Below are 27,799 nucleotides of genomic sequence, written 5' to 3'. Positions count from 1 at the left end.
ACTAAATCAGAATCAGATTTTTGTTTGCCCAGTAGATTAAATTTATATAGCCGGACACAATTTAGAATTTAAGTTATTTTTCAATCAATCGAACGGACAAAACCAAAAAACCCCCAACCAAAAATCAAAAGTTGCTGCAGATGAATTCGATCCGTCCAAACTGAGCCTTCGGGATCGAGTGAAATTGTTTGACCGGCCGCTCTCCGTGGCAGGGCCGGCATCCGCCCTACCTCCCAAGCGACCGTCCCGCAAGGTCGTGGCCCGCTTCCTGACTCAGCCCGTCACCAGCCGTGAAGTGAGAAAGGCTCTGCATCTGGGCTGGACCAGAGGAGGAGGTCCGTCGACGGCCAAGCCCGCTATCCCGACCATAGGTTAAAATCCACTTGAGTGTTTCCAAGTGTCACTCCACTTTTCAAACAAAAAAATTGCACAACTCACTTCCTTTTTATTTACAACAACAACAACAACAACAACCCAAAAAAAGAGCTTGCTGGATCTATTTCAAAATTGACAAAACTTCCATCTTCTTCGAAACAACCAAATCGATTTCCTGCTGGCGCTAGGGGGGAAAAAAGCAAAATCAGAAATAAAAATGAAATTGACGAATGAGGTTTGTGGACGGACAAGGACGGGCGGAGAATGACTGGCTTATATATTCTTTTATTTTTAATTTATTATTATTATTTATTAATTATCGGGGCATGTTGATGCAAATTGACGCTTTTTTGATTATTATTCATCGCTGGTCGACATGTTTTATTGGCTCCTCCCCCCATTCCGGAAGCTGGATTCTTAACTATTTTATTTTTATTATTTATTAAAATAAGGCGGTTCTGGTTTCTAATCTTTCGGCTCCATCTATTGATCAATCGGACTAAAAAAAAATCAACCAATATGATAACCAATTAACTTAATTCAATTCGTAATCATTCATTTGGCGGTTTAATTGTAATTGGGTTTTGATTATTTTTGTTGTCGCAGAAATCAGTCGAGAACTTTGCGACGAAGAAACGAAACCCAAAGAAAACGAGGAAGAAGCGGCTAGTGCTTCCGGCCTGGATAGAATCCGAGGTTGGTTGATATCATTAGAATTTTCCAAAACCGGATTGAATTCATTCAAAGTTTAAAAAACAGGAATTTTGCGGCGAAAGAGTTCGGACAACGCGACGGAGATGAAGAGCATTTTGCGGAGTAAATCTCCATCCAGCAGCGGCGAGCAGCCCAAATCGATTTTGAAGCGCCACTCGCCGGATGTCAACGAAATGGAGCGGTCTTCTTCTTCTTCCAGCAGCAGCAGCTCGGAAGAATTCCCGGTTCCGGCTGAAAACAATCTGGCCGCCCAATTGCTCAACGTCGAACTGGAATCGAAAAATCAGTCGATCGATCCTGCAGGATCGGTCGTCCAGCCGAAGACTGAAGAAACAACTGTGATTAGCCAAACCGATCCGGCCCAGTCAACCCCTACAACTGCAGGCAAACAACAACAGGCGAAACCGAGCCCGGCCGAGCCGAGTCAATCAAGTCAAAGCCTTGCCCAGTCCACTGTCCGTCGTGAAACGTGAGATATATTCTTCCTTGTCAAATAATCCTCCGTTCTTATTTTTAAATAACCACCACCCCGAAATTCCTGGATATTACGAATCCCGTCAGAGAGCCGGGCTTTTTTCCGACTTGGTCCGGCTTCCCCTTAGAACCTAGAAGGGATGAAGAGAGATGGGCATGGCTTCTATAAATCCGTTTTCTTTCCATATAGCTGCGGGAATCGATACTTTTTGAGTTGTTCTAGTCCGGCCATTGACGCCAGTTGCGTCCGGGTCTCGACGAAAGACGCGAGTTGAATCATTTGACTCCGCATTCTTTATTTATTTATTTGTTTTGGTTTTCGTTATCGATCCATGTAGCGAGACCATCATCTTGGAATCGGAAGGCAGCAGCAGCGGGACTGAGACGACGACAACCGTCACATTCCGGCTGGGAGGCGGCAGCGCCGGAACGACAACCGTCAAACAATCGCAGACGAAAATCAAGACCAACAAAATCGCCAAAATGGATCAGCAGGAAACGAGCGAATCCAGCGTCGCTTCTAGGTAATTTTCAAATCATTTTCTTACCAAAATTCAATTCCGTTTTCTTCTCCCCTTTCTCCCCTTCCGCCTTATCCCCTCCCCCTCCCCACTTAATATTACCGGACTTAAAAAAAGACAAAGAAAAGAAAAAATCGAAAAACTTTTTCCCATTATGTAAACGGACGGGAATTGAGTAGCAGACGGACGGCCGTCTTTGTTGACGAGGATGATGACGGCAGTTCATCCGGCGCCGAAGTCAAAACAACGGTATCGTTGAGGTATCCTTTGTGGATGACAGTAGTAAAACCAAACCAAACCAACCAACTTGAATTCACTAAAAAGACGGACGAGAAAAACCAAAACACTTTTTTTTTCCACTTCAATTCGATGGCCGTTACACACTCGCACCTTAATCCAGCAACAATCAATTGGCTTCATTAACTTATGTAGTTTTTAAAACTTTTTTCTCTTTTATGCCCGGACAAACTTGAAAACTGTGTGGTATGTTTCGACGCATGCCGGACCGAATTAAAAAGAAAACCAACTGGAACGTTAAATTGTTTTTAAAAAATATTTGGCACGATCCGGAATGCTGCAAGGCCTTTATTCCAGCATGGCGGAATGAAATGAATTCCATTCTTGATTGTTAATTGATTTTTGTTTTTATTTTGCAAAGGTTGGCGGCCCTGCAGAAGAGCGGCGACACTGAGTGGCGCAAAAGGATTTCCAAGCCGGTACCGGGCAGCCCATCCAGCCCGTCGGCCACGACCGAAGTGGACGAAGCCGCCACCAACTCTGACGGAGACATTCCAACCACCAAGAGCAGCAGCAGCATAGCCGACCGGCTCAAAGTCCTGGAAACGGCCCAGAAAGGATGGAAGAACAGGGTTCACGAGCCGGACGCTGCCCGTTTCACCGTGGCCGGCAAGATGGCCGGACAGCAGCAGCGCCCAGTCTCCGTCCACGTCCTCTCCTCCGAAATGATCAAAATCAGCGCCGGCGCCACGGACCAGAAAATCAAAGTCCCCAAACCGGTTCCGTTGCGGGTCAAGGCCGGCGCTGATGGATCGGCCGGCGCCTCCGACTCATCTCCATCCACCGACGACGTCAAACCGCCATTCAACCGATCTACCTCCGATCCCAGCAGCACTACTCCATCCAGACTCATAGTATAAACCCAACCAACAATTCATCCGCATTCCCATCCGCCCGGAATTTATTAAAATTCATTTTTTTAATTGAAAACAGATTCCGGTAGTTGGCAAAGTCACTTCGCGAATCGTTTCAGTCCCTCGGCCGGACGACGAAACGTTCACTTCCTTCTTTGCCGCCTCCTCCTGGTCGCTGGCCCAGTCGTCTTCAACCCCATCCGTCACGGCCGTCGTCTCATCCTCGTCGTTCGCCGACATCACGGACGAGGATTTCGAAAGGATCGCCGGATCGCGTGACTTGTAAGTCTCAATCCCGTAATCCCATTACTGGGAATTTTGATTTTTCTTTCTACTTTGACTGGGCATTGTACAATATTTTCTGTCCGTTTATTCTTCAGGGTGGTGGTGGAGAAACGGTCGGTCAATGTCCAGCGGAGGAAACACAACACGTCGCGAAATCCGATCAAGTCGCTCATTTTGCGGCCGGACATGTTGCGAGACGAGTACGAGGAAGTGGACACGGGCGTGGCCGAGCGCGAAGTCCAGCGGATGAAATTAGAGAAACTGGCTCAGAATTCCCATCTGGCCGTCGAGGCGTTGGCCGGCCTGGCTTCCAAAGAGGATTTCGCGGCCATTTCCCTGAAATCGGCCAAGGAGACGGGCGGTGGCGGTGACCAGCCCAACAACAAGGCCGGCTCGACCTATCTGATGCAGGTCAAGGGCCGGCGCCAAATTCAAACGCGTTTAGTCCAGCCGACCTACCAGTCGGTCAACAGCGGCGACTGCTACATCCTCGTCACGCCCACCGACGTCATCCAGTTCATCGGCCGCTACTCGAACGTCATCGAGCGGTCCAGGTCGACCGAAGTGGCCGGGCGGATCGTGTCCAAGAAAGACCTGGGCAGCGCCAGAGCCTCGCACGTCCAGATCGTCGAGGAGGACAAAGTGGGAACCAATTCCTTTTACGGATCCTCCAAGCGCTTCTGGACGGCCCTGGGCAGGACAGACGCCGAGCAATCGGTGGCACCAGCTGGACCACCGGAAGAGGACGAGCTCTACGAGTCGGCCATCACCAGCACCAACACGGTGTGGCAACTGAGCGGCGATCACCTGGAACCTTGCGAACAACATTGGGGGACGATCCTGCAGACGGATATCCTCGATCCTAACAAAGTGAAAAATTAATTTTAAATGAATTCAATTCAATTTTTATTTAAATGTTTGTTTGAATTTCAGGTGATGGTCTTTGATTTCGGCAGCGAAATGTACGTCTGGAGCGGAAAAATGGCTCCACTGGAAGTGCGGAAGAGAGCCATGCGGCTGGCCAAGGAGCTGTGGGATCAGGGCTACGACTACAGCGAGTGTGCCATCAACCCGGTGTTCCAGCGCCACACGTCGGCCGAGCTGAGCAAAGGCCAGCAGAGACCCGATTGGACTTTGCTGCGCTCCGCCAAGCAGCACATGGAGCCCGTCCTGTTCCGCGAGAAATTCTTCGACTGGCCAGACAAGAGCGGCCTCATCCGGGTCAAGAACCAAGACAGCGACGATAATAAGACGGCCAGCGGCGGCGGTGGTGGTGGTGGGAACGACATTTCCTCGCTGGAACCTTACGACGCCCAGCTGATGCTGGACTACGAGCTGGAAGATCCCGATTTAGAACTGGAAGGTGCCCACCTCGGCCGCGGTGTCGAGTACTACGACCCAGCCGAACGTCGACTCCAGCAGGTTCGTTTTAAATTTAAAAAACAAAAAGGCGGGAAATTTGAAATTTGAATTTGAAATTGATTGGCATTTTGATTGAATTGCAATTAGATCTCGACGCTGAGCGTCAAAGTGTGGCACTTGGCCGATTACGAGAAGGTCCTGCTGGATCAAGTGTCTCGCGGGCAGTTCCACTCGCGGGACACGTACATCATCCGCTGGCAGTATCGGATAACTGTCACGGGCAAGGATTTGAAGGGCCAGCCGTCCGTTCACGGCCTTTTGGGTCGCGATCGCTTCTGCTACTTCATCTGGCACGGCGCCCAGGCTCCGCCCACCGACCAGGGCGCCTCGGCCCTCAAAACGGTCGAGCTGGATGAAGAGCGCGGCCCTCACGTTCGCGTTCAGCAGGGACACGAACCCCCCGCTTTCCTGGCCATCTTCCAAGGTAAAACGAACGTTACTAGACACTCATCGCTCCGTAGTTACTCTGGTGATAACCATCACCGATTCTCGCCCACTTTCTTTTTTTTTTTTGCCCGTCTGCCCGTCTCCTGCCCGTCCGCCCCCCTACCGGGCATCGGATGGATTTTTACTACATGTGCTTATACACACACACAATGTTTTATTTTGCTCCTTTTTTGGAAAAAATATTTTGCCCAGGACGGATGACGATCCAGAACGGCAAGCGCGGCGAGACGGACGAGTCTGAGCGATGGCGGCTGTACATTGTGCGCGGCGAGGTGGAGGAAGAGGCCCACCTGCTGCAAGTGCGTCGCTGCGTGGCGGCCCTCCGCAGCCGCGGCTCGTTGGTGCTCGTCAACCTCTCGACGGGCACCGTTTTCCTCTGGCACGGCGCCAAGTCGCTCAAACACACCCGCCAGGTGGCCAGCGCCGCCGCAGCCGCCCTCAAGGAGCACAGACCACCCGAGTTGAACGTCCGGGTGAGTTTTCTCTTTCTCTTTTTATTTTTTGAAATAAATAAATAAAACACAAAACAAACAGTCTGTCAGTTTTGCCGGCCCAGTCCGCCATCATCCGTCATCATCCTCGTTTTATTTTGTTTTCCATTTGTTGTTGGTTTGTTGGTAGACTGAAGCGAATTTGGCCGTCAAGGAGCAGTACGAAGGAGCCGAGTCGCGTGAGTTTTGGGAAGGCCTGGGGCACAAGAGCCGGGTGGCGGACCGCTCACTCTACCTGTCGCTGGCCGAGAAGCCCATGGAGAACCGATACGATTACACGGCTCGTCTCTTCCATTTGACGTCGTGGACGGGCCAATTCCGGGCCGACGAGGTCGCTCCTTCTTCCCGCCTACCCCAACTGCCGTGCCCCTACCCTTTTGTCCAGGTTGGGATACATCAAAATGTTGGCCGTCTTGGGTTTTAAATTCATCTTTTTCTTTAAAAAACAAATTAATTTGTGATTAGGAGGATTTGTACGGAGCCAATCAACCGACGCTGTTCATGCTGGACAATGAGCACGAAGTGTGGCTGTGGCAGGGCTGGTGGCCGGACCTGCCCGACACGGATAACACCAACACGGGGTCGGGTAAGCTGCGACTGGCCGTCGAGCGACGCTGCGCCATGGAGACGGTCATGGAATATTGCCGCCTCAAAGGCGATCAGCTGGATCGAATCCCACCGCCGGCCTATCTCGTGTCGGCAGGACTGGAGCCGCTGGCCTTCACCTCCCTCTTCCCCTATTGGACGGCCGACGAGCGCGTCGCCCAGCTCAATATTCAGGTCCGTACTCGGCAGAGAGCCCACACTAACTTATTCATGTCCAGGGACTCTCTCTCTCTCTGTATAGACTGCTGGCCAAGGCCGGCAGACAAATGCGTTTTGCCCGAAAGTGACACGATTTGACTAACGCGATTTTATTCGGTGGGTTTTTCTTTTCTTTCCTTTTTATTTTTGATCATTTCCGACACGTTGGAACGGGACGGACACAGGAGGGGCGGAGTCCGGGCGAGCTCCAACCCATTCAAGACGTGCTGGAGCGACTGAAGCGTACGACGTACACGATGAGCGAGCTTCAAGTGCGTCCGCCTCCGGAAGGAGTCGATCCCACCCGACTGGAATCTTATTTGAAAGACGACGATTTCCAGGTGCGTCAATCAACGCCCAAAACAAAAAAACCCCAAAATCTCTTTTTGTGTGTCTGAGAGACGACCTTTGATTGTTTCCTGCTCCGGCCAGCCGTTAATAACCGAGGAAATTGGATTTTTAATCTTTTTCTTTTCTCTTTTTATTAAAAAAAAAGGAAACGATGGGCATGGCCAAAACGGAATTCTACGCTCTGCCCGCCTGGAGACAGACGCAACTGCGCAAGGAGACTGGACTCTTTTGAAAAAGTGGACAGAGACCATTGAATAATTATATGGACGCCCCCCCCCCTTCCGCATGGACATCCACACCCATTTTATGACACACGTACGAAAATTCACTGAAGCCGCCGACTGGAATGATCGAATCATCTGCAACGGACAATATCGCCATTTTGTGATATGTATAATAATAATAGTTAACCAAATTTTTAAAATTACGATTTGAAAAAAACAATTAAGAAGGAGGAAATAATTTTAAAAAAGGTAAATAACAATTTCAATGACGAAATAGGCACGCACTCTCTTTTGAGCGTGTTCATAATAGATGCTGTTTAGTCCTCACCCCCAATTTTTAAACCAATTTCATTTGATGACCATATTGCACCGATTGTTTGTTTCTTGTTAATTGTTTCCCTTCCCTAAATATTTTGGGCGCCATTTTCAAAAAAAGTGTCTTTTTGAAAATGGCGGAAACCTTTTTCCGGAGCTTTTTTTTAATTATTATTATTATTATTCTAAGGTCGAATCGCTTTGTGTGTGTGTGCCTTGACGATCAATTTTTCTGGTTGAAATAGTCGAGAGTATTTGATTCTTTTTTTCATTATTTTTCCAACCAACCAACAAACAACAAAATAAGAGAAACTTTTTGACGTCCCCCTGTCCACTTTCGTTTTTCGCTCGACAGTCGTGAAAATGACGGTCTAGGCAACTGGCGACGCCGCGTGAAAGACGTGTGCGTGCGTTTCGCCTTTTCTTGTCGGCGTCGTCGAAAGGCGAAAGGCGGAAAATGGGAAAAAAAGGGAAAAATCTTGAAAGAGTTTTTGTACAGTTGTCGTGAAAAATACGCGACACGAGAGAGAGAGAGATACGATTTGAATATTTTTCTTCAATTCTTTTTTATTTTTCTTTTCGCGCAACTTTTGGCCGACAAAACTTTCGCTTCCTTTCTACATGTTACGACATTGTTGGAGATGTATTTCCCACCCCCCCCCTTATATTCCCGCGCCAGACAGGAAAGAAATTTTCATTTTAAAAAAATTCAACTAACGACAAGCTTTTTTCCTTTTTATTTTTTTATTTCAATTTTCTTTCCTCCTTCATCATCAAAAGTGAATAATTATGTCAGACGTGCTCTCCCGTTTCGCCCCCCCCCCCTTCGTCTCATTACGTGCGCACTCACACACACAACGATCACTTGCAGACATTTGTGCTGATGATGTTCTCGATGCTATAAATATCAAAATGATATCACGAAAAATAAAACAAAACAAAAATAAATAAAAATGAAAATGAAATGAAACGGATCGATCAAATTATTTTGGAAAATTTCCCCCTCCACTTATAGAGCCCCTGCTCATTAGACATCGTCTAATTTTAATCCTCTCCACCTTTTTCTTTTTAATTTCGTTTATTTTGGTGTTTTCGCGGAAGAATCCAGGCGGAAACCTGTTGAGATGACGTCTCCGCTTCCCATCGATTCACTGCGAACGTAATCGTCCAAAAATAAATAAATAGCTAGACGAATTTTCCCCCTTTCCAGTTCTGCTTCCGCCTGGATGACATCCGCCCGTCCATCACTTTTCCCCCTATCACAGTTATTATTTCCAGGTGACTCGCCAAACGGAATAAAAACGGATTAGTCCGTGTTATTTTTCCAGTTGCAAAATCATTACGTGAGAAATGATGTAATAATAAATCAAATGCGTGTGGACGGAATTGCTAGTTGTTGTCTATTAGATCCCCCAGTTTTTTTTTGTTTTAATTAGGAACAAGTGGGGCACTGCAGACGACGCTCTTCATTTCCATCAGGAGCAGCAGCAGGAGCGTTCGTTTGATCGCAAAAATGGAACAAAGTCTTGTTCTTCATATTCTTTTCCCTTCAAAAAATGATGGCGACCGGTGGAGTGGATCCTATAGCTCGGTTGAAGGATCTATCCTCCCTCGGGCGCTGTTGTGTGTTTCTTTCCAAATTCGCGCTAATTAAACGCGATGATGAACGAGCAGGTCGATTGACAGGAACCCAAAAGCGATCGAGCAAATCTGTCAGGATGAACGACTCAAGTTGATTGGGCGAGAAATATTGCCCCCCCCCCCATACACACACACAGCACACACATAGAGCAGATGGCTGCGGTGTGTCTAGAGGAGGGACAATAACGAGCGCTGGTGTTTTATTATTATTGATCAGGAGCGAGAGCAGAGCAGAGAGTTAGAAGGAGACGGCCAGGATCGCGCTGCTTTTGTTATTGACAGAGAAAATGAATTGAAGAGCCCAGCGCACAGGATCCGCCGCTTGGCTCGTTCGACAAGACTTTGCTGCTGCTGCTGCTGCTAGAAAGAAAGAAAGAAAAACACACACCCATTATTACAGTAAGTATATAGCGGTGGGAGGGGCTCTGCTGGGCAACGTAGCGTGAAATACATCAGAGATCCAGCAGGAGAGATGCTCAAGAGAGAAAGAGAGAGAGAGGAGAAAATATAATTAATTAGTTTGACTCCATTCTTGTCATTATTAGAGAAGATAAACGACTCGCAGAGTGCCCTGCTGCACATCTCTTCACACACACACTGGATGCCGGCCAGATTTTGAAAAGAAATAAAATACATATTGCCCGGCAAAATACTGAGCTATATGCTCCTCCTGCTGCGTCCTCCTGTCGTTGTACACCATTACACTCCATTAGTTTTGGGGTCGGCAGCAAGTCTTTGGCTTTTCTCCGCGATTGCTGTTGTGTGTGTGTGTCGGGAGTTAACTCTATTATACCCGCCCGTCTCTCTAGCTATAGCTACCTTCCGGTTGGTCTATTCCAGCAGCAGCAGCAGGAGCAGGAGCGATATAGATGATGTAGTTTGAAACATGCAACATCATTCATTATGATTATTATTACGACGATGCTGGCGGGAAACGAGAATGAACCGTGACACACACACACGGACTCCCAAAGAGGAGTCTCTGGGGTCTCTTTTTGCTCAGCTTTGATTATTATTAACTTCTCTACCGCCTGTCTCTCTCTCTCTCTCCACCGTGTGTTTTATTTCTTTTTTTCTTTTTTGGCCCCGGATCGTCAATCGTCGTCGATCGTTATTTGTGTTGTGTAATCCCGGCCGCGCTCACGAGGGCTGTGCAATGTAGGGAGGAACTTTTTGGAGGATTCGAACAACATTTTTTGGCTGGAAATCTCATTTTGATTTCATTACGAATTAAAATCAGCCGATTTTCTTTTTCTATTTGGCCCAGCTATTTGGGTAGAAAAGAATTTCAATTTTGATTTTGACTCAAATATTTTCTGATCGACCGTATGGCGCCACTCACGAAAGGCTGGGTGAGAAAAAAATGTTTTTCCCCGTTTTGATATTAGTGACCCTTCCTCCGTATTTAAAGATAAACGGACAACGCCCCCCTCAAAAAAGAATTAAACCTTTACCTGAAATGAAATTAGTTACAGTCGACTGACGGACAGGTGAACAAGTGCTCCGTCGACATGAAATAATCGAGTGATTGTGACAGTTACGCGTCTTGATTGTGTGTGAGTGGATGTGTGTCCAAAAAATGTCCCCCCAGATTCCGGCGGGAGATTCAATTTGCTCGGTAAGTCTAAATGATTTCGACTTGATTTACTGTCGACGCTGTATCTTATCCCGAAAAGAATATTTCGATGATAAAGAGGAGAGGCTTTCGCTTTTCGCACATTTCAAACGAAGCCGGGTGGCTAGACAGAAAGAGAAATGCTACAACCGCCGGCGGAGTTGTATCAAAGAAATGTCGCTTTCATTTACATATATTGCACATAGCGTGTATGTATGTATATATATATTCGTCTAGCTCACATTTGCGTCCGTCTTGTATATTATAATCTTAAAAAGAGGGTCATCATTCATCACGTTTTATTATTATTCTTCCATCTAGAAGAAGAAGAACCGTTTTCATGATCGGCTTGCTGGTTCGGGACAATGTCCCTCCACCGCAGTTGGCCCGTATAAATATATAAACATTCACGCGGTATTTTTTTGCTATTTTATTCGAGAAGAGGCTGATGGAACAAACAACAGCTGCGGTGAAATTCGCCATCCACACTCAATAGATATATCTTCTAGCGCTTATATTCGTTTTTTTCTTCTTGTTATATAATATTGTTATTCTTCTTCTTCTTTTTCTGTCTTTTTACGAGCTGGGAAAGTTATTGTTGGACGTCCGGCGCCGTAGACATAAAGGCCCGTTATGTGTGTGTGTGTGTTTTCCTCTATGAAGACGGGCTTTTTTGGTGTATATACAAACTTTTTTGTGTGTCGAGTATACAGGAGACGGACGGACGGATGGGCCAACCGTCTACTAAACGCCTGTCTTGTCTGTCTGTCTGTCCGTGTGTGTGTATATATATGGACATTAGATAAACATCCGCGTCAAGGAAGAAGATTGAGGTCCCGATCGTTACACCCGTCCCGTGTACATCAACAACAACAACAAAAGAATTTTTATTTTTTTAGAATTTTCATATTTTTTGGTGATGGAGAATTAATGATCAATTTATATAAGACGGCCGGTGTTGCGTAATGTTTGATCATCTACGAATGTTTGCCTATTTTTACTTGGGTGATGTGGCCACCTACGGAATGATTTGATAGATTGCGTGACTGGCGTCGCCAACACACTCGCTCGCTCACGCAGTGTGAGGGGAGCAACAACAAAGGCAACAACAACAACAACCCCCCCAACAAATAAAAAGAAGAAGAGTCGCATCCATTTATTATCGACTTCCGACGTCGGAAAAATAGTGTGTACCCCCTTCTCAGGAACGTTAATTTCTTTCTTTTTTCGCCCGTCTTTGTGTTGTTGTACAAGGCCAGCAGCTTGGCAGAATAGCTAGGCACTTAATACACACACACACAAGTGTATAAGAACTTATAGCCAGCTAGCTGTGCACATGAAGGATTCTTCATCTTTTTTCTTTTGTTTGTTGGAGAGGCTCGACGGACACACTCTGCGTGTGTTTTTCTTTCTTTCTCACATCTTTTGTCTGTCCGTTTCAGCCCGTGTCAGCTGGCCCGTTTCTTGACTTTGCAGCTAGCACAAATATATATATACTGGAGAAACTCTCTATTGTCTTTCTATCTCAAGTGTGATGGACGAGGGGTAGAGAAGAAGAGCCAAGATAATCAAAAAAGGGTTAAAAATGTCTCTGGTAAATTCACTTTTTATTCAATTATTTTTTTGCGGTTTTATCTCCGGTTTTTTTTGAAACGGGAAAATGTTTTTGAAAATGGCGCCGAAAATGATGAAGGCGATTTTTTTGAAAATAATAAAAAAACCAACAAAAAATTCAAAACGAAATGTAGACCAAATTTAGTATACGGTAATGATATAAGGGAGCTGGGGAGGCGATAGGAGGGGGGCGGGCAAGACACGTAACAGTCCCGGAAATGTGAACGAACGAAAAAAAACTTGAAATAAAGAAAATGGGAGCCGTCGTGAGATGAAAATAAACAAACGAGCGCGCATCAAGATCAAATGAAAAAAAAATAAAATAAAAACAAAAGAAATTAGATCAGAGACGGGGGTGGGGAGTCCAGCAGCTTGAGGCAGTTTTTATTTGATCCAGGAAAAAAAGAGAAGCGGGACGTGCATTTTTGCCCAGTCGGAGGAAATAGAAAAGTGGAAGGACGAGGAAGATCATTAAACTGACGCGACAAAACTGAACGGGAGAGTTGCTCTCAATTAGAGACACGAACAACAACAACAACAACAACAACAGGAAAAAGAAGAAAGGGGAGAGGGGGAAGTTGAATATCCGCATACAAAGTCACGTTATTACATACGTACGCACACACACACACGCACTCGACAAGTGAAAAAAGAGGATGGGGTAGGATCAAAATCAATTTCATTTTTCATCAATTTGATAACATTTTATTTTTAATTTTAATTAAATTTTTTGGCAGCAGTCTCGGCGAACTGTTGTTGTTGTTGTTGATGTTGTTGTCTCAATTGATTTTGTTCAGGTGACAACTTTGGTCGAGTGGTACCTCGGATAGGGTTCGTGACGGTAGCGGGAGCGATCCATGGCTCCGGTGGCCGTTAATTTCAGTCCGCCATTGACTCCCGTCCCGTCCAGCAGTGAATAATCGCCCGTCATGACACCTGCAACGATTTTGATTTTCCCAGTCGCCCAAAGGGGGAGAAAAAAAAAGGATTAGCTCACTCCCAAAATAAGGAAATAAAATAATACGCTTTGAGTTTATTAGGTGAGAAATAATCATAACGGGCCGGCCGGCCATCAAAAAACGTGTGAGTGCCTTTTGATGTTATAGTAGGCCCAGCGCTATATGAGACGGCCATATATATAAAACACACCCGACGACGACGGGTCCTATGGTTGCCGAAACTATTAAAGACACACAGCCTGGGCGCAATGGCTGTCAGCTGTTTCGCTTCCGTCCAATTATTTTTCTTATTTTCTCTTTTCTTTTTTCGCCGGAGCAATAACAAACATCTGCGGGTGATCCTGGCCGTCCTTTCCCTCCCTTGTATGTTTAGTCTTTTTAAAACACCCTGTGCAGCAGCATCTAGCGCCTAAACGCTGTGTGCATTATACTTGTGTTTGTCGACGTATACCCAAATATTCACGCTATAGGAAAACGGGACCAAAATAATAAAAATATAAAAATAAAAGGAATTCTTTTTTTAAAAACATTCCCGGGCTGTCTAAATATTTAAAACTATATTTCTTTTTCTTTTTTTGTTTTAAAAAAGCGAAAAAGTCAATTAGTGAAGTTGTGATTTTGTTTCTGCTTACCGTTTGTCGATGCCAAAAGTTCGGATTCGGCCGTTTCGTCACGGTCGTCGGGCGATGCCACGCCATCTGATCCTTCGCTACCGTACGGCTGTTGCATATTATACCTGCGACACACATCAAAATTAAATTCAATTCAATTCAGCATGTGTAGGTGATTTTTTTAAAAAAGAGAAAAGTCGTGAGAATATCCCGACGGCCGTGAGAAATGCGCGTCATAATCAAGAAAAACGACTTTGACCTCTCCCCCCCCCCCCCATCCCCCCAGCGTATAATAAACTGAGAGGGAAAGTACAACTGAACTGAACCATAAATTCTTGTTTGGTTTATTATTTGAACCTTGCGGCCGCCGGGACGGGCAGACGGGCTACAGGCCCACTCTCTTTTTTCGTGTAAATTCAATTGCCTCTTCTTCTTCTTCTTCTTTTGATAGATGGAAGATGCGGAGGCCGAGGCGTGTGGGTTCAAAGTTCATCCATCATCATTTTCTACCCAAAGAAAAATGGCGCCCGTTTCGTGAATTCGTCTCCCCACCCCTCCTTTCGAATCGAATTAAAGATAAAAGGTAAGAAGAAGAAAAACAGACGCACCTGTGATACAATTCCAAGGCGGCGACTGCGGCCACAGCGGCTGGATCGCTGGCGGGACCCATGGCATCTGCGTACGAGTTATTGTCGTTATTGGCCGGATCCTTGAAGGAGCCACGCAATCCACGGCGGTAGTGCTGCTGCTGCTGTTGCTGCAGGTGCTGCTGGATAAGTCCGTTGGGCCCGCACGAGCCACCGCCACCCAATTGCAGAGCGGCTCCCGCCGCCGTGTTGGGTCGGTATCGATTCAGCAGGGCAGACGCCGTTCCGCCGGCTAATCACATCCATCGCCACAGCCGCAGTATAGCAATAGCAGGAGAGAGAGAGAGAGGGGGGTGGGGTGGATAAAAGTGGAACACAAACAAACAAACGAGATAGATTCAGACAGTCACGCAACGAGTTAGTTACACGCAGTTATATATTCTATAGTCTGTGGCAACAATTTTTGATAGCGGCCAGGCCAGCTACTAGGCGCATATAGATATAGATAATATCTAAACGACACGACAGAAATGGATCAATTTGATCGTGTAGTGTAGCTATAGAATAGGTAGACTATAATATCTTATTATTATTATATAAACTATTTGGTGGGTGGGTGGGTGAATTTTATTTTTATTTTATTTTGTTTTTTACCGGCTGCTGCTGCTGTGAGTCCGATGGAAAGGTTTTGCGACGGTTTGCACAAACCCCTGAGAGCCGGATGCATCGTCAATGGAAGCACTGGAGGATAATTGGCGGCGGCTGCGGCCGCTGCGGCCGCCACGGCCCGTTGTAATGGCGCCGTCATTCCGCCCGGCTGCTGATTGGCCATCGCCTTTTTGATTCATTTATTTTTTGGCGGTTCATTTGAAATTGTTAAAATTTGGACAAATTTTCAATTGAATTTTTCTTACCGATAAATGTTGATGGAGGGAACTGTTTAACGTCATAACATTTGGCGTCGAAGACGTCAGGCCGGCCACACTGCGCACAGCCGCCAGATGTTGTTGTTGCTGTTGTTGTTGTTGTCCTTCAGCGTCTTGCTGGCTGGCGCAACTTGCATTGCTGGAACATCCGCTGCTGGCGCCACCACCGCCACCAGCTCCTCCGCCGCTCATCATTTGCATTTCACGTAATTGCTCTTGCCGGATATCGTCGTTGTAATCCTGAAAATAAAAATTATTTATTTATTTCTTCCGCGCGTGTTTTTTCGTTTTTCCCGTTGGAGAAAAATGAAAAATAAAAAATGTTGGGCGAATCAGATTTAGGGGTTGTGGTGGTCGGACGGACGGTCAGAGTGATCGGCCCGTGACTAATGCGACAGATGAGCGACTGCTTGTCGTACACGTTCCGACCTCCGCTCTGTACATTTCTCCCACTCCGCACGAGTCGCATTCCGACAGCCCGTCGCTGCCAATTTTCTCGTTTACTATTTTTATTTTCTGCCCAAGAGTCAAGAAACCCAAAATTGAATTCCAATTCCAGGACAATGTTGTTTAGGGGCTGGACCATTCCAGGTGTTTTTTTTTTCAGGGGGGTTGGACCCGTATACCTGAGTCGGTTTGATGATTGAACGAAATTGAGCATTTGCTTCTAATAAAAACACGGCCGCCATTGCCGGAACTTCTTTTTTCTTATTTCCTGGGAGGGTCGCCCAGAAAAACAATTTTGTCCGGCAGTGACGTGGGCGACCGGGCGGCCGGGCGGACTTATCGATTTCTTCTACACACACACACGTATACTATATATATATCTCAATAAAACAAAAGAATAACGCGTTCATGTTATTCCCCCTCTATTCTTTTCTGTGCTTGTTTAGAGTTGAACAAAAAATTCGGTATGATTATAGACCCCGGGATCAGCAAATTCCGGTGGCGTGTCAATATTTAGTTAAACATTTTTCCTATTTCTTCTAGAGAGAAAGTTTTTCGTTTTTTTTTGTTTGAATCAACAACTTTCTTTTTTTTTCTTTTTTGGTTGCTGTTGTTGTTGTTGTTGTTGTACCGCCTTGATTACAGGGGTCTGCTGCAATATAAGTCGACTGGGGTACTTACTACAAGACGGATGACGTAATGAGACTGGCAAAGGATTTTAAAACTATTCTTTTTTCTTTTTTGGCCAGGGACATTTTAAAATTGGCCCAGGAGAACAACAACAACAACAAAAATTCCTTTTTCTTCTTCTTGTCTATCCAACAACAACAACCGTCGCGTGTTGTTGTTGTTGGCCACCCAAGAGCGAGAGTCTATAGACTGGCTGCCATCGGGAATCGATCACGCATCATTTGCGTCACGGCAAAAGTATATAGAAAAGTAAATATATCTAAAAAGAAATGGGACGGGCGAGAGTGCTGCTGCCCAGCAAGGTCTATCTAATCGCATTTCGGGTAAAAGAAAGAAAGGGAAAAATCTAATAATCGAGAAATGTTGTTGTTGTTGTTGTAGTCGTACCGGAACAAGGAAGCGGCGAATTTCCGTCAATGCCAGGGCGATTCGAGCGTGAGCTTCGGCGGGAGCGGCGTAGGCGGTAATTTCGACGTGGAGATCGTCGTTGAGGTGCCTGTAACGAGGCTCGTGCGAGTGTCGATATTCTTCCTCCTGTAAATAGAACCCAACCAACGATGAAAGACAATCAACCAATTTGCCAACGCGCTAATAACATCATCATCATCCGAGTTTTCTCTCTTCTATTCTGGCCGGAATAGAACTATAAGGAAAGTTGTTTAGATGTTGTTGTTGTACGTTACCTTGTGTTTGTCTCTCATCGATCCCCGGCCGAGGATGGCCATTTTGGTCAGCGTCTCTTCTTGTAGACGCTTGAGGGAGTTGCCTTTGGGACCCAACAGCTTGCCGACAAAATTGAACTGCCGCGCCAAATACAAAAAAGTTTCAAATGTCTATCACAAAAAGGCAATCAAATAATCGAATCAAGACAAATCGGTGGGAGAGGTTTAATCGCATGAAAGTGTCGTCCTCTGACGTCACCATCATGTGTGTGTGCGGGTCTATATACAATAGAGTTCACACGTTAAACGAACCAACTTTCTCTCGTTATTTAGCATTGAAACGCACAGAAAAATCATTGAAAAATCAAAGAAAAAATGAAACTTTGATTTCTTCTTCTAGTTACTTTTGGATGGTCTCTAGTGGGTACCGACGTCCTGACGGTGACTTTGATGGGCTTGTCTTTGGTGACGTCGCAGAATCTTTTGCTTCCGCCGGCGCTGCTGCCGCCGCTGCTTCCGCCGTTGGCTGAAGAGTCTTTCACCGACCCGCCGCTCAGCAGCCGCTCGATCTCTGCGCGTCAATCGAAACAAGAGAAAAAGAATTTCCACCAATGATAAGAGAGAGAGATGGAAAAGATTGATGACATGTTCTTTTTCTTATACACAAGTGCAGGACACGTGCGCACTTGATGATTGACTCAATCAAGAAGAAAAAATCAAAGTTTTGTGCACAGCTCAATTATTAAAAGTGATTAGATTAACGACGACGCAACTTTCTTTGGCCTTTTCCGGCCTATAGAATTTGCCACTTCTTGTTTGAACAACAACAACAATGTACAACGAAACAACATTTCTGCTCGTTTTCTAGAGTGGGAAAAAAAAACTTTTCACTTTTTTTTAGATTTTCTCCGCACCGGATGCGAGAAACTTTTTATTTTAAAAAGATTTTCTCTCATAGTGTTCGCTTCCGGGCAATTCCCTTGGAGCTATTGTTTAAGAAATTTTGTTCACGTTACTTGCTTGTAATCAGCAGGACACACACACATTATATATGCCCAAACCATTCACCTGTTGTCTGGGCAATAACCAAAAAATTCCCAGACGGGAAGAAAAAATCTGTTACATCATTGCCCAGCGGCGCGGCACATTTTGACATAATTTTGACTCAATTTTTATTTTGAAACTTCTGAATAAGAAAAGTTGTGTGATGTGAGAAAACGACACTCGGCCTGATGAAATTCACGTCGCAATTTCAGCCATTCAAATTTCACTCTTTTTTTAATTTATTACAAAAATTTCAAACTTTTTGCGCTGCGCTGTCGAATCAAATCAATTCAAAAAGTGTCGAAACGAAACGGAACACTTTGATCTCCTTTGATAAGAAAAACCCCGTTGGACTTTTCTTCTTCTTCTTTACTTCATCCCGTCCCGTCTATACAATTTTTTTAATGTTATGCCGCACCCGTCGTCGTCGTTTCTCCCGGGCACCACCACCACGTCATATCGACTCGCACCGTGGCGTCTTCATATGCTAATGGACTCGCTTCTCCTCCTTCCAGCCGAGACTTTTTTTCTTTTACAACACGATGAGAGATGCAAGTGCAAAAACGGCATCATCAAAGTGAACTGCTGCAAAAGACGTCAAATGACGTCCAACTTTTTGGATGATTTTCAAAACTTTTTGTCTGCGCGGGAAATTGCATCAAATTTAAACAAACCAAAAAATGTGAACTAGAAAATGAAACCCAACAGAAATTCCACCTAGTCTCTCCTGGAATCTTATTTCTTTTACCTGTCGAAGGGTCTAGCTAGATACATATAAGAGATAAGGTATTTCAGACTGTATATATTTAACTATGCCGTGGCGCGTGCAACGGGCATAAAACACCTCGGCTGTGGTAGTACGTCCATGTAGTCTGAGAAGAGAGACGGTGGGAACGAGGCGAATCGTTTTCGGGTTCTCTCAGAGTCGATGGCATGTGTGCACGGGGAGAGAGAAGGAAAAGAGGAGAGAAAGTCGGTCAGACTGGGCGACCGTTAGACGCTCAACGATTGGCGCTCGAAAGGAGAAGATGGAAAAACATTTTATTTTTTGAAAAAAAATGTACATAAATAAATATGAAAACGTTTTCTTCTTCTTCTTCTAGGGGATAGTAGACATAGGCACATAGCATCGCCTGTTGGACTCTCTGTATAGACCGTCAGCTTTTACTTTCCGATCATTTTCTCTCTTTCCCCTTGTGTGCTGTGTGTGCCTTTTTCCTAATTGGCTGCTGCTCTCACCCAAAACTTTTTTATTTTATTTTTTCAAAAGAGCCGCCACCGCAACCCAAAACCAAACGGGACACGGAATAGGAAGGAAGGGGAAAAAGGGTCAATTTAAAGAAAGCGACGATGGCCAGCACCGCCTGTGGCACACAATCATAAGCAAGTTATCACGCGTCGCCAATGTGAGATGTCCAATCCCTTTCTCTTTCTACTCATCATCTATACAACAGCCTATAGGGGAAGAAAACGGTGGGCTGGAATGTTGAATGATTTGTATTTTCCCGATGATATTCCGCGCCATAAATCATCGGACATTCCGAACATCATCGCCTGTATATATTTCCCCCCCGTGAAAGAATGTGTTGTTATAGTCTCTGGAGGCTTTCACTTGGGCATTCGGCGACAGTTTGATATTCATTGCGACTTGTTTCTTCTTCTTCTCTTTTAACGATGCACCTCTTTTTATTTCTTTTGCCAATTTTGGTCATGAAGAGGAAAAGAAAAATCATCTTATTAACTAAAAGAGAGAAGGAAGAGAGGGGAGAGATATACTCGCATATAAATTCAAATGTCGATTCCACACGGGGCTCCGGCGTATAGTGAAAGGCTAGACAACACTGACCGACGCGACCCTATATGGAATATCCTCAATTTTGATTATTTCTCCTGTCTGGGAATATACACAAGAAGGAGGAATATTCTTATACGCGCGCCAGATTCGAATTTTGTTCTTTTTCTTCTTCTAAACTGAGCGCCGATGTGTCGGATTCAATTCTTGCGTGAGTTGTCGCTGCATTCCAATAGACATACACACACAAAAAAGAGGGGGGGGGAATCATCACGAACTATACGGGATAGTAGAAGCCTAGAAGGTTATTCGGTATCCCAGTTTTCTTCTCAAAGAAAAAAGATGATGTGAAAATCGTACGGGATTCTAGTGGAAAAAATAAAGTTCTAATCAACTGGCGCCCCCGCGCTAGTCGTTTGTGGATATTTCTGTACATGTGCGCGTTTGAAACTTTTTGTTTTTTCTTTTTGCTCATTAAAATCTCATTAGCACAACGAGTTCAGGGATGCGAGAGTGAGAGTGTCCTTTTTTTGTTTTCTTGGGAAGGCCAGCACACCCAAAAAGAAAATGAGAATCTTCTTCTTCTTCTACTTCTATACAGGCCGGCTAAGATGGAAATTCCGGATGGAATAAGTCATCAAAAGAAGCTTTCCTCCCTTCTCATCCAGCTGGCAAATCACCATAGAGTCTGTGTGTGTGTGTGTGTGTGGGATATGTATAAAAGAAATCCCCCCTCTATCTCCGTTTCCTTATATTTTGTTCCCCTTTTTTTTATAATAATACCGGGCGGGATCAAGGAAAAACACACACACACTCCCGCGTTCCATTATTTCTTTGGCACACGTGAAAACAAACAACCAACGTGAACCAAAAAGGCGGCCGACTGAATTTTTCTTCTTTTTTTCGATTTGGTGGTGGTGGGGGGATATTTGAATTTGAATTTGAAAGTCGCGATAGAAATTTGTGTCAACGTCACGACGGCGGGGGAAAGATCCTATATGCTGCCCTGGAGGCCTCAGTCGGATGGATGGATGGATGGATGGGGGATTGCGCTTACCGGCATTGATGAGTTTCTGAGTCCAATCCAATCCGGCCGTCGAGTCGACGATTTTCTTCTCTGTCAACAATCGCTCGAGATATTCGGCTTCCTCGTCTCGGCAGTTGACCACCACCATTTTGTTATTAGTGTTGTTGTTGTTGTTGTTGTTGGCCAAGGGATCGACAACGGCCGGAAGCAGCATCAGCTGCAGATCCATTTCCGATTCCATTTTCTTTTTCGATGAATTCGCCTTTTTATTTCTAATCGAAATTTCTTTTTTTTTATCCGCAGCCAATGACACTAACACACTCACACACACACCACACCACACACACACACACGTAAAAACAAATCACCGACGACACGCCCAGCCAACCGCAATTGCCGATGCAAATTTGTAAATTCTGTGGCAGACAGCCTTTTTCTTTCTTTTAAATTTTTTAAATGTTTGAATCTAACCCGCGGGAATTTCAAATAGTTTAGTAGTCAAGTTAAGATGGTAGGTAGTAGATAGGTCTGGTCGCCAGCCAAGTCGATGGCAGACTGAAGAAGAAGAGGAAGAGAAAGACGGGGTCACCCTTTATTCCACCCAGTGGGGGAGGAGGTGGTGGTGGGAGGAGCTTAGCTTTCCACCACCAACCGAAAGTTGCGCGCACCTGACCCGCCGCCGCCGCCGCCGCCGCCGCTGCACGAAAAAAATAAAAAATTTCGTAGTTCGGGAATATTTAAATTTCGGCGCGAAATTGTCGTTTAAAAAAAAAGGGGGGGAGGGAATATAGATAGATAATAAAAATGTGTGTGTCTGTTTCACACGCTATCGATCACGGTACGATCTTTCTTCTTTGACATTCGCCAGTCTCGGAGTCGTTACATCACCGGACGGACTGGCCGACTCCCCGATGTTCCCAGTTGACAGTTGGGGTGGTGGGCGCGACTTTTTTTTTTTCCTCCTTGTCAGAGGCTGCTGGACCGGATTGGATCCTTAAAGGAAAGCCAAAATAATATGAAGAAGCTGCTGCTGCTGGTGGAGAAGTGCGACATGACGAAGGAGAGCGCCGAGCAGAAGAGGAGTAGACGGAATTCTATTTCCGAGACGCTAATGCGATTCGTCACCATCTTTCTTCTTCTTCCTAACCCGGCCAGGCCGTCTAGCTCCCTTTTTGTATATACACACACGTGTGTGCATAAAAGTCCTATTTGGGTTGAAATGCCAAATGATTGCAGCGGAAAACTTGAGGGAATAAAAAAAGACAATGAGAGCACAGCGATAGAAAAGAGCGTGATCGATTGTGTGATGGTGTGGGGCGTCCAGCAGCACAGCCCATCATTCTCTCGCTCGCTTTCATCTGATTCGACCCTATCTTTTCTTTCTCTCTTCTCCCATTTTTGATGTGTATAACGCTACTGGTTATCTGAATATGGCCCAGTCTACTTTTTTTTCCCATGGCATATCCCAGCAGCTGATGGATGTGTCCGTCCTATCGACATTTCCAGATGATATCAAAGCGGGAAATACGTATAGATATTTATAGACTAGTAGTCTATATAGTCCGTGTTTCTTTCTTCCAACATATTTTGTGTCTCGTTGCATTTTTCCGCCCAACTTGTAAACATTGGGGGGGAAATGTTTGCGCTTTCTTCGCACGCTCTTTTTTGTGAGCCCGCTCGTTTCTATATAGACGAGGCTCATTTCCATTTTCCACCATACCACGTTCTCCTCTCTCTCGGGGTATATATCCTTTAATGAAAAGAAAAGAAAGAAAACCTTTCACAGCAGCAGCAGCAGGAGCAGAGGGTTGATGTGCAGAGTACTAGCTGGGAGAGTTTAGAAACTGGCTGGCTTGGTCGGCTTGGCTAATTGATTGCATTGGTATTCAAGAAACCGTATTATCTCATCGCCTTTTGAGTCTCAAGACCCTGGCCATAGCTAGAGAGTCTTATTAGTCACTGGCGCGCTTCTCCCTAGTAGATTGTATAGACGGGACATTTACTTCATGGTGGAATATCTCTTTTGAGAGTCTGAGACATTCTATCTGAAATCTTCTATCAAACATGAGCGCCGGGTGGTTTTCTAATTGGCGTTAAGACACAGTATACAGTAGAGTAGAGTAGACTAGAGTCGGCCAACTGTTTTTGGAACAGCTAGTCATCGATCGACTGCTGTGTGTTGACTCTTTTGCTGGAGTCGACACTGTTTTCCATTTTGTAGGCTTTTTCTTTTTTAATCCGCTGGAAGGAACTTTTGGGAGGTGCCAGGGGTGAAGCTAGAGATCAAAACTGAAGAAGAAGCGGGTCGCGGGAGTGGTGGCCATCGGCGGTGGCAGCAAGCAATCATTTCCTTCTTCTTTTTTTTTACTCCAACGCAGTTTCTCTTCTTCACATTTTCTTCTGCCGCCGCCCAATTTCCGGCTAGTAGATTGCTGCTCCTCAATCCATCGGGAAACCCCCCCTCCAGCCACCTCTCCTCCTCCTCTGCGCTGATAAGAAATAAAGTATACAACTGCGTGTGAAGGGAAATGAAAAAGCAACGGGTCTCTGTGATCTAAACGGTCGCAACAAAATGCTTCCGGCCACGCACCGAATCGAGTTACCGATTTGCGATTGGCCCTCCTCCCTCCTTTCGATCGACTCTGTGTGTGTATAATGTCTTGTCTAATGAACATACATTACACACAGAGAGAGAGTCGTAACAAGTTTTTGGTGTATAGCAAAGGCGCAGGGGCCAACGGACCGATCGATATTTGCCCAGCCCAGTTGGCAGCTTCCACGTAGAGAGAAGAGTTTCTCTGATAATGGGAGTAGGAGTAGTAGTAGTAGTAGACCTATTAGTACATTTATATAAGGCCTGCGGGCTATACATGGTGTGTAATAGACCGTATTATTATATGGTCAGCTGTTACAAACGTTCACCGAGAAAAAACCTTTTTATATTTTTCTTCTTTGATCTAAAGGGAACATTTCGTGGTTGCGCATTTTGATCAAAGGCGAATTTGCGGGAAAGGTAATAAATAATTCATTTTGTTTGGGTTTTTTTAGGATTTTAAAAGGTGTGTATTGGTCAGAGTTTCAACCCCTGGTTATATGCGTTGGAACATCTGTTGAACTTGAACTAAATTTCTTTTTTAATCAGAAATAATAAAAATAAGAATAAAAAGAGAAAAATCACTCATGTCGACAATTGAATTGTACAAATAAGTTTAGGGCGGAGACGCCTGGCTGCTCTTTTTTGGGGAGATGATAAATTCCATCCATATGAAAAAAAAAGGAAAAAAATCCGGCGGATGTGTTATATACCCACTGCGCAATTCGAACCATATAATATCGCCAAGTGGCATATTCTCTGCAGCAGCAAATAATAAAATGAAAAAGGGAAATATACGTAGAAATGCTGTTTTTTCTCTCTCCCTTTTTTAGATCCCTCCTGCTGCCTGGTTGATCTCTAATATTTCCAACCGGATCTATATACACATCTAAGGAGAGAGAGAGAGGAAGGAGAGGGGGGGTTATATAAGCGGCTTATTAGTCGATTCCCACCAAAGAGGATTTTTTCCCGGCTCTATTCGAAACGGCTTATATAAGATAAACAGAATCTTTTCCCTCCACGCATTCGATTTTTTCCATCGAGATTTTTCTGAGCTCAGATTCCGAACGGGAAAAATAAAAACTGTCGTCTATAACAAAATAATTTAGACATGTAACATCCAAGTGCGACACTGCTGGCTCACTTGATTATTTTTCCCCGTCTCTCTAGCTGATTGAGAGCACGTGTAATTTGTAACATTGTCAATTATTGCCACGAAAGAAACAAAACAAAAAAAGGATATAGACTGTCGGGTGGCACCGGAACTAATTAACCGGAACCAATTGGACACCCCCGAGCTATATAGATGAGTTTATATCCACTCTGTATATATAGTCTGTACATCTTCTATTGAATAATAATAATAATAATCCTAGACAGATCTCTCTTGTTTCTACACAGCACAGACTTGTGTATAATTCCGTCGGGGAGGGAGAAATGTATCCACACAAAACCAACCCACGCATATATGTATAGCGATGTAGACATATCAGCAGTTCTTACTGGTGATGAGATCTTCTCATGTAATCAACTTTGGCGCATGACAGAACACACTCACAGCCCTTTCATTTTTGTTTCTTCTTCTTTTCTTATTTTCTTTCCTGGCGTTATACTAGTAGAATTCTAATTACTGGCCTCTTTTGCACGGACGACAACCGTGTAACAAATGGGCACCGCCAGCAACAGCAGCAGCGGTACTGATATATTTTTTTCTTTCCCCTTTCGTTCAAAACTTTCCCGACACCTTTTTCACGACCTTATTGTTCTCTGCTGCTGCTGCAGCAGTGCCCAAACTTTAAGAGATAAATCGTCAGTATATCTACGTGAGGGGGGCCGCCATCAAACAGCAGCAACTTGGGTTGCTGCTGCTGCTGCTATAGGATTTTCTACGTACAGCAGTATAGTTGGAATATAGCGCAGCGTGTGTGTCGTTCTATAATATTATACACACGCCCGAAAGGATAGTCTTCTACACGCGGCTGGCTGGATATATTTAAGGATCGACGTGTCTCCAGTATTTGACACTTTTTTCTATACTGTATGACGTCTGTCGTCTTTAACCTTTTATAAAATATAATAAGAATTCCTGTCTAACTTTTTATCTTTCTTTTTTCCCAAAAGAGGAGAAAAAAAAAGTTTTTTGGGAATCTCATCACCCGAGGATCAGCAGCAGCTTTTTCATTCGGTGACGATTGATATATCGTATCGATCCATCGGGGCGGATGTCGCCCCCACCAGTTTCCCTTTTTTTTATTTTATCTGAGCTGGGCCCACACCGCGCGCTAGATGTCGGAAATTCCAACTTATTTCAAGAAGAAAAATCCCAAATAGCTCAGCTTGGAATGAGCGTAATTATTATCTAGAGAAAAAGGAGCGATATCTACATTATATACGAGTGGACGGACATCAAAAGCTGCGCCCGGTTCCCATAGCCTGCCCGTCTCTTCTCCGGCATGACAGACACGTTCGCGACACACTGGGGGAATCTAAGAGAGAGAGAGAAACCCATTTACCGTCACGCAGGAATCGTATATATAATATCAAATGCATTCCCGTTTCAACTCCATCTCCACACACACATTTATGTGTGTGTGCATATGCCGGCTGCCCATAGTTTTTTCCATCCATCACACACGCCTCCGCTCTCTCTGGTTTGTCAACATTATAGGCGCACACACATGTATATAGGATATATCACCCTCCATCTTTTCTTTTCATATTTGACGCTAAGACGTTCTGTCGTTCCCGGCGGCGGCGGGATAGAACGTGAATTGCCAGAGCCAACGTGAAGCTTCTCTCCATCGAGTTATGGAGCTATATTCGCATCGTTATTGATGACACCCATGGACCATCTATATATATATGTGTGTGCCACACCCTGCGCCACTAGATGGGTCACATTTATAGACGGCAGTAGAAGACTGCGGGACCAGCAACAAACGAATAAAACATTTTTGTGTTTCCACCATTTTTATTTCTTTTTATTGGCTGCATGTTTCTCTGCTGTATACCCGGCCACGGTGTCGTATTATATGTGTGTGTGTGTTTGTCATTGCTGCACTTGCGTTCTGCCAGCGGAGATGTGTGTAGAACTACTGCGTGTGTATATCGTTCAAGCTGCCGGTTTGGCCGAAGATGGATCGACTTTGGTAAGGCGGCGTGAACGCCGGGTACCGAACATCAGACACCCAAACAATTCCACACGAGATCAGTCGTTCTAATTTATGACTTATCGTTTATGTTATATTGTTTTTTCTGGGCCCGTGTGTGTTTTTGTCATTGTGTCAGGTCGATGGGGATTATACTATCGTGAGGGTTTGTGAATTAATGCCGATGAGAGTTGCTTATGTTCACGACAGATGGCGGCCGTTGTCGTGTCGCTCGGATAGTCATGGCGGCGTATTGCATGTTTGTTTGTTTGCCTCTCATTTCCACAACATTTACCGGTGTTTTATCAGGTAAATCAAACTGAATTGATGACTTAGTTATGGTCGATTTAGTGCTTGTGTTAATTTTCACAATGTGTGTCAATATTGTTTACATGGAATTAACTGAAATGAGCAGCCTCGCAGCATGTGACAAGAGTCCACAGAGGTCCCATGCAATTTACAGTGATAGAAATGTTCTGTTTTATTCAAGTGACAGTTTTTGCGTTTTTGAGGATGGAAATTTTTCAAGGTAAAATAAGCTAAAGACCTTATTAGTTAAAAATGTATTTTACTTTGGAATTATCTTTCGGCCCCCATAGCCAATCATAGGCCTGACTTTTGTAGAATGTTAATGAGGTGAAAGCATTTATGGGCCGGGGGCTTTACATGAATTCTGTTCTGTCCTATTTGCAGAAAAGTTGTCTTTTGCTACCTGTGCAGCTGTATGTCTCATCTTGTGCTAAACAGAAAAAGTACGCAATTAATAGATATGACTGATTTGAAAACGACAATAGAGCCAACAAGCCAAACGTTTCCCCAGTTAAAGGGAAACACAATTGGTTTTAAAATCGGTCATACATATTAATTA

General features: G+C 44.8%; 2 protein-coding genes across 2 annotated transcripts in view; one reads left to right on the top strand and one right to left on the bottom strand.

Annotated features, from left to right (window-relative positions):
- Positions 1 to 8,529, top strand: part of LOC124198076 (supervillin-like) — a 28,159-nt gene extending 19,630 nt beyond the window's left edge. The window contains exons 10-24 of the mRNA XM_046593731.1: positions 132 to 371; positions 982 to 1,071; positions 1,135 to 1,558; positions 1,902 to 2,087; positions 2,264 to 2,344; positions 2,743 to 3,235; positions 3,315 to 3,517; positions 3,616 to 4,390; positions 4,454 to 4,942; positions 5,030 to 5,366; positions 5,582 to 5,862; positions 6,011 to 6,265; positions 6,346 to 6,660; positions 6,870 to 7,025; positions 7,181 to 8,529. Of these exons, the coding sequence (XP_046449687.1) occupies positions 132 to 371; positions 982 to 1,071; positions 1,135 to 1,558; positions 1,902 to 2,087; positions 2,264 to 2,344; positions 2,743 to 3,235; positions 3,315 to 3,517; positions 3,616 to 4,390; positions 4,454 to 4,942; positions 5,030 to 5,366; positions 5,582 to 5,862; positions 6,011 to 6,265; positions 6,346 to 6,660; positions 6,870 to 7,025; positions 7,181 to 7,267 (4,412 nt within the window). The 3' untranslated portion in view covers positions 7,268 to 8,529. The remainder of the gene's footprint in view (positions 1 to 131; positions 372 to 981; positions 1,072 to 1,134; positions 1,559 to 1,901; positions 2,088 to 2,263; positions 2,345 to 2,742; positions 3,236 to 3,314; positions 3,518 to 3,615; positions 4,391 to 4,453; positions 4,943 to 5,029; positions 5,367 to 5,581; positions 5,863 to 6,010; positions 6,266 to 6,345; positions 6,661 to 6,869; positions 7,026 to 7,180) is intronic.
- Positions 8,530 to 13,236: 4,707 nt separating this feature from the next.
- On the bottom strand, positions 13,237 to 21,755 carry LOC124198075 (protein quaking-B-like). Its single transcript, XM_046593730.1, has 9 exons — positions 21,220 to 21,755; positions 17,731 to 17,897; positions 17,348 to 17,464; positions 17,052 to 17,198; positions 15,516 to 15,767; positions 15,256 to 15,436; positions 14,623 to 14,893; positions 14,036 to 14,139; positions 13,237 to 13,380 (listed from the first exon to the last, which is right to left on the bottom strand). The coding sequence occupies exons 1-9, from the start codon at positions 21,428 to 21,430 to the stop codon at positions 13,238 to 13,240; spliced, it is 1,593 nt and encodes a 530-aa protein (XP_046449686.1). The 5' UTR covers positions 21,431 to 21,755; the 3' UTR covers position 13,237.
- Positions 21,756 to 27,799: the final 6,044 nt, after the last annotated feature.

This window comes from Daphnia pulex, chromosome 7 (assembly GCF_021134715.1).
Source record: "Daphnia pulex isolate KAP4 chromosome 7, ASM2113471v1".
NCBI lineage: Eukaryota > Metazoa > Arthropoda > Branchiopoda > Diplostraca > Daphniidae > Daphnia > Daphnia pulex.
This window is presented reverse-complemented; position numbering and strand designations above follow the sequence as displayed.

What these genes read in the sequence shown, in the direction of transcription:
- LOC124198075 (XM_046593730.1), bottom strand. Translation starts at nt 21,430, where the DNA reads ATGGAATCGGAAATGGATCTGCAGCTGATGCTGCTTCCGGCCGTTGTC. An exon ending in TTCGCCGCTTCCTTGTTCCG is followed by an intron (nt 15,768 to 17,051) that starts GTACGACTACAA and finishes TTTTATTTTCAG; the next exon opens with GATTACAACGACGATATCCG. An exon ending in CCCTCCATCAACATTTATCG is followed by an intron (nt 15,437 to 15,515) that starts GTAAGAAAAATT and finishes TGAATCAAAAAG; the next exon opens with GCGATGGCCAATCAGCAGCC.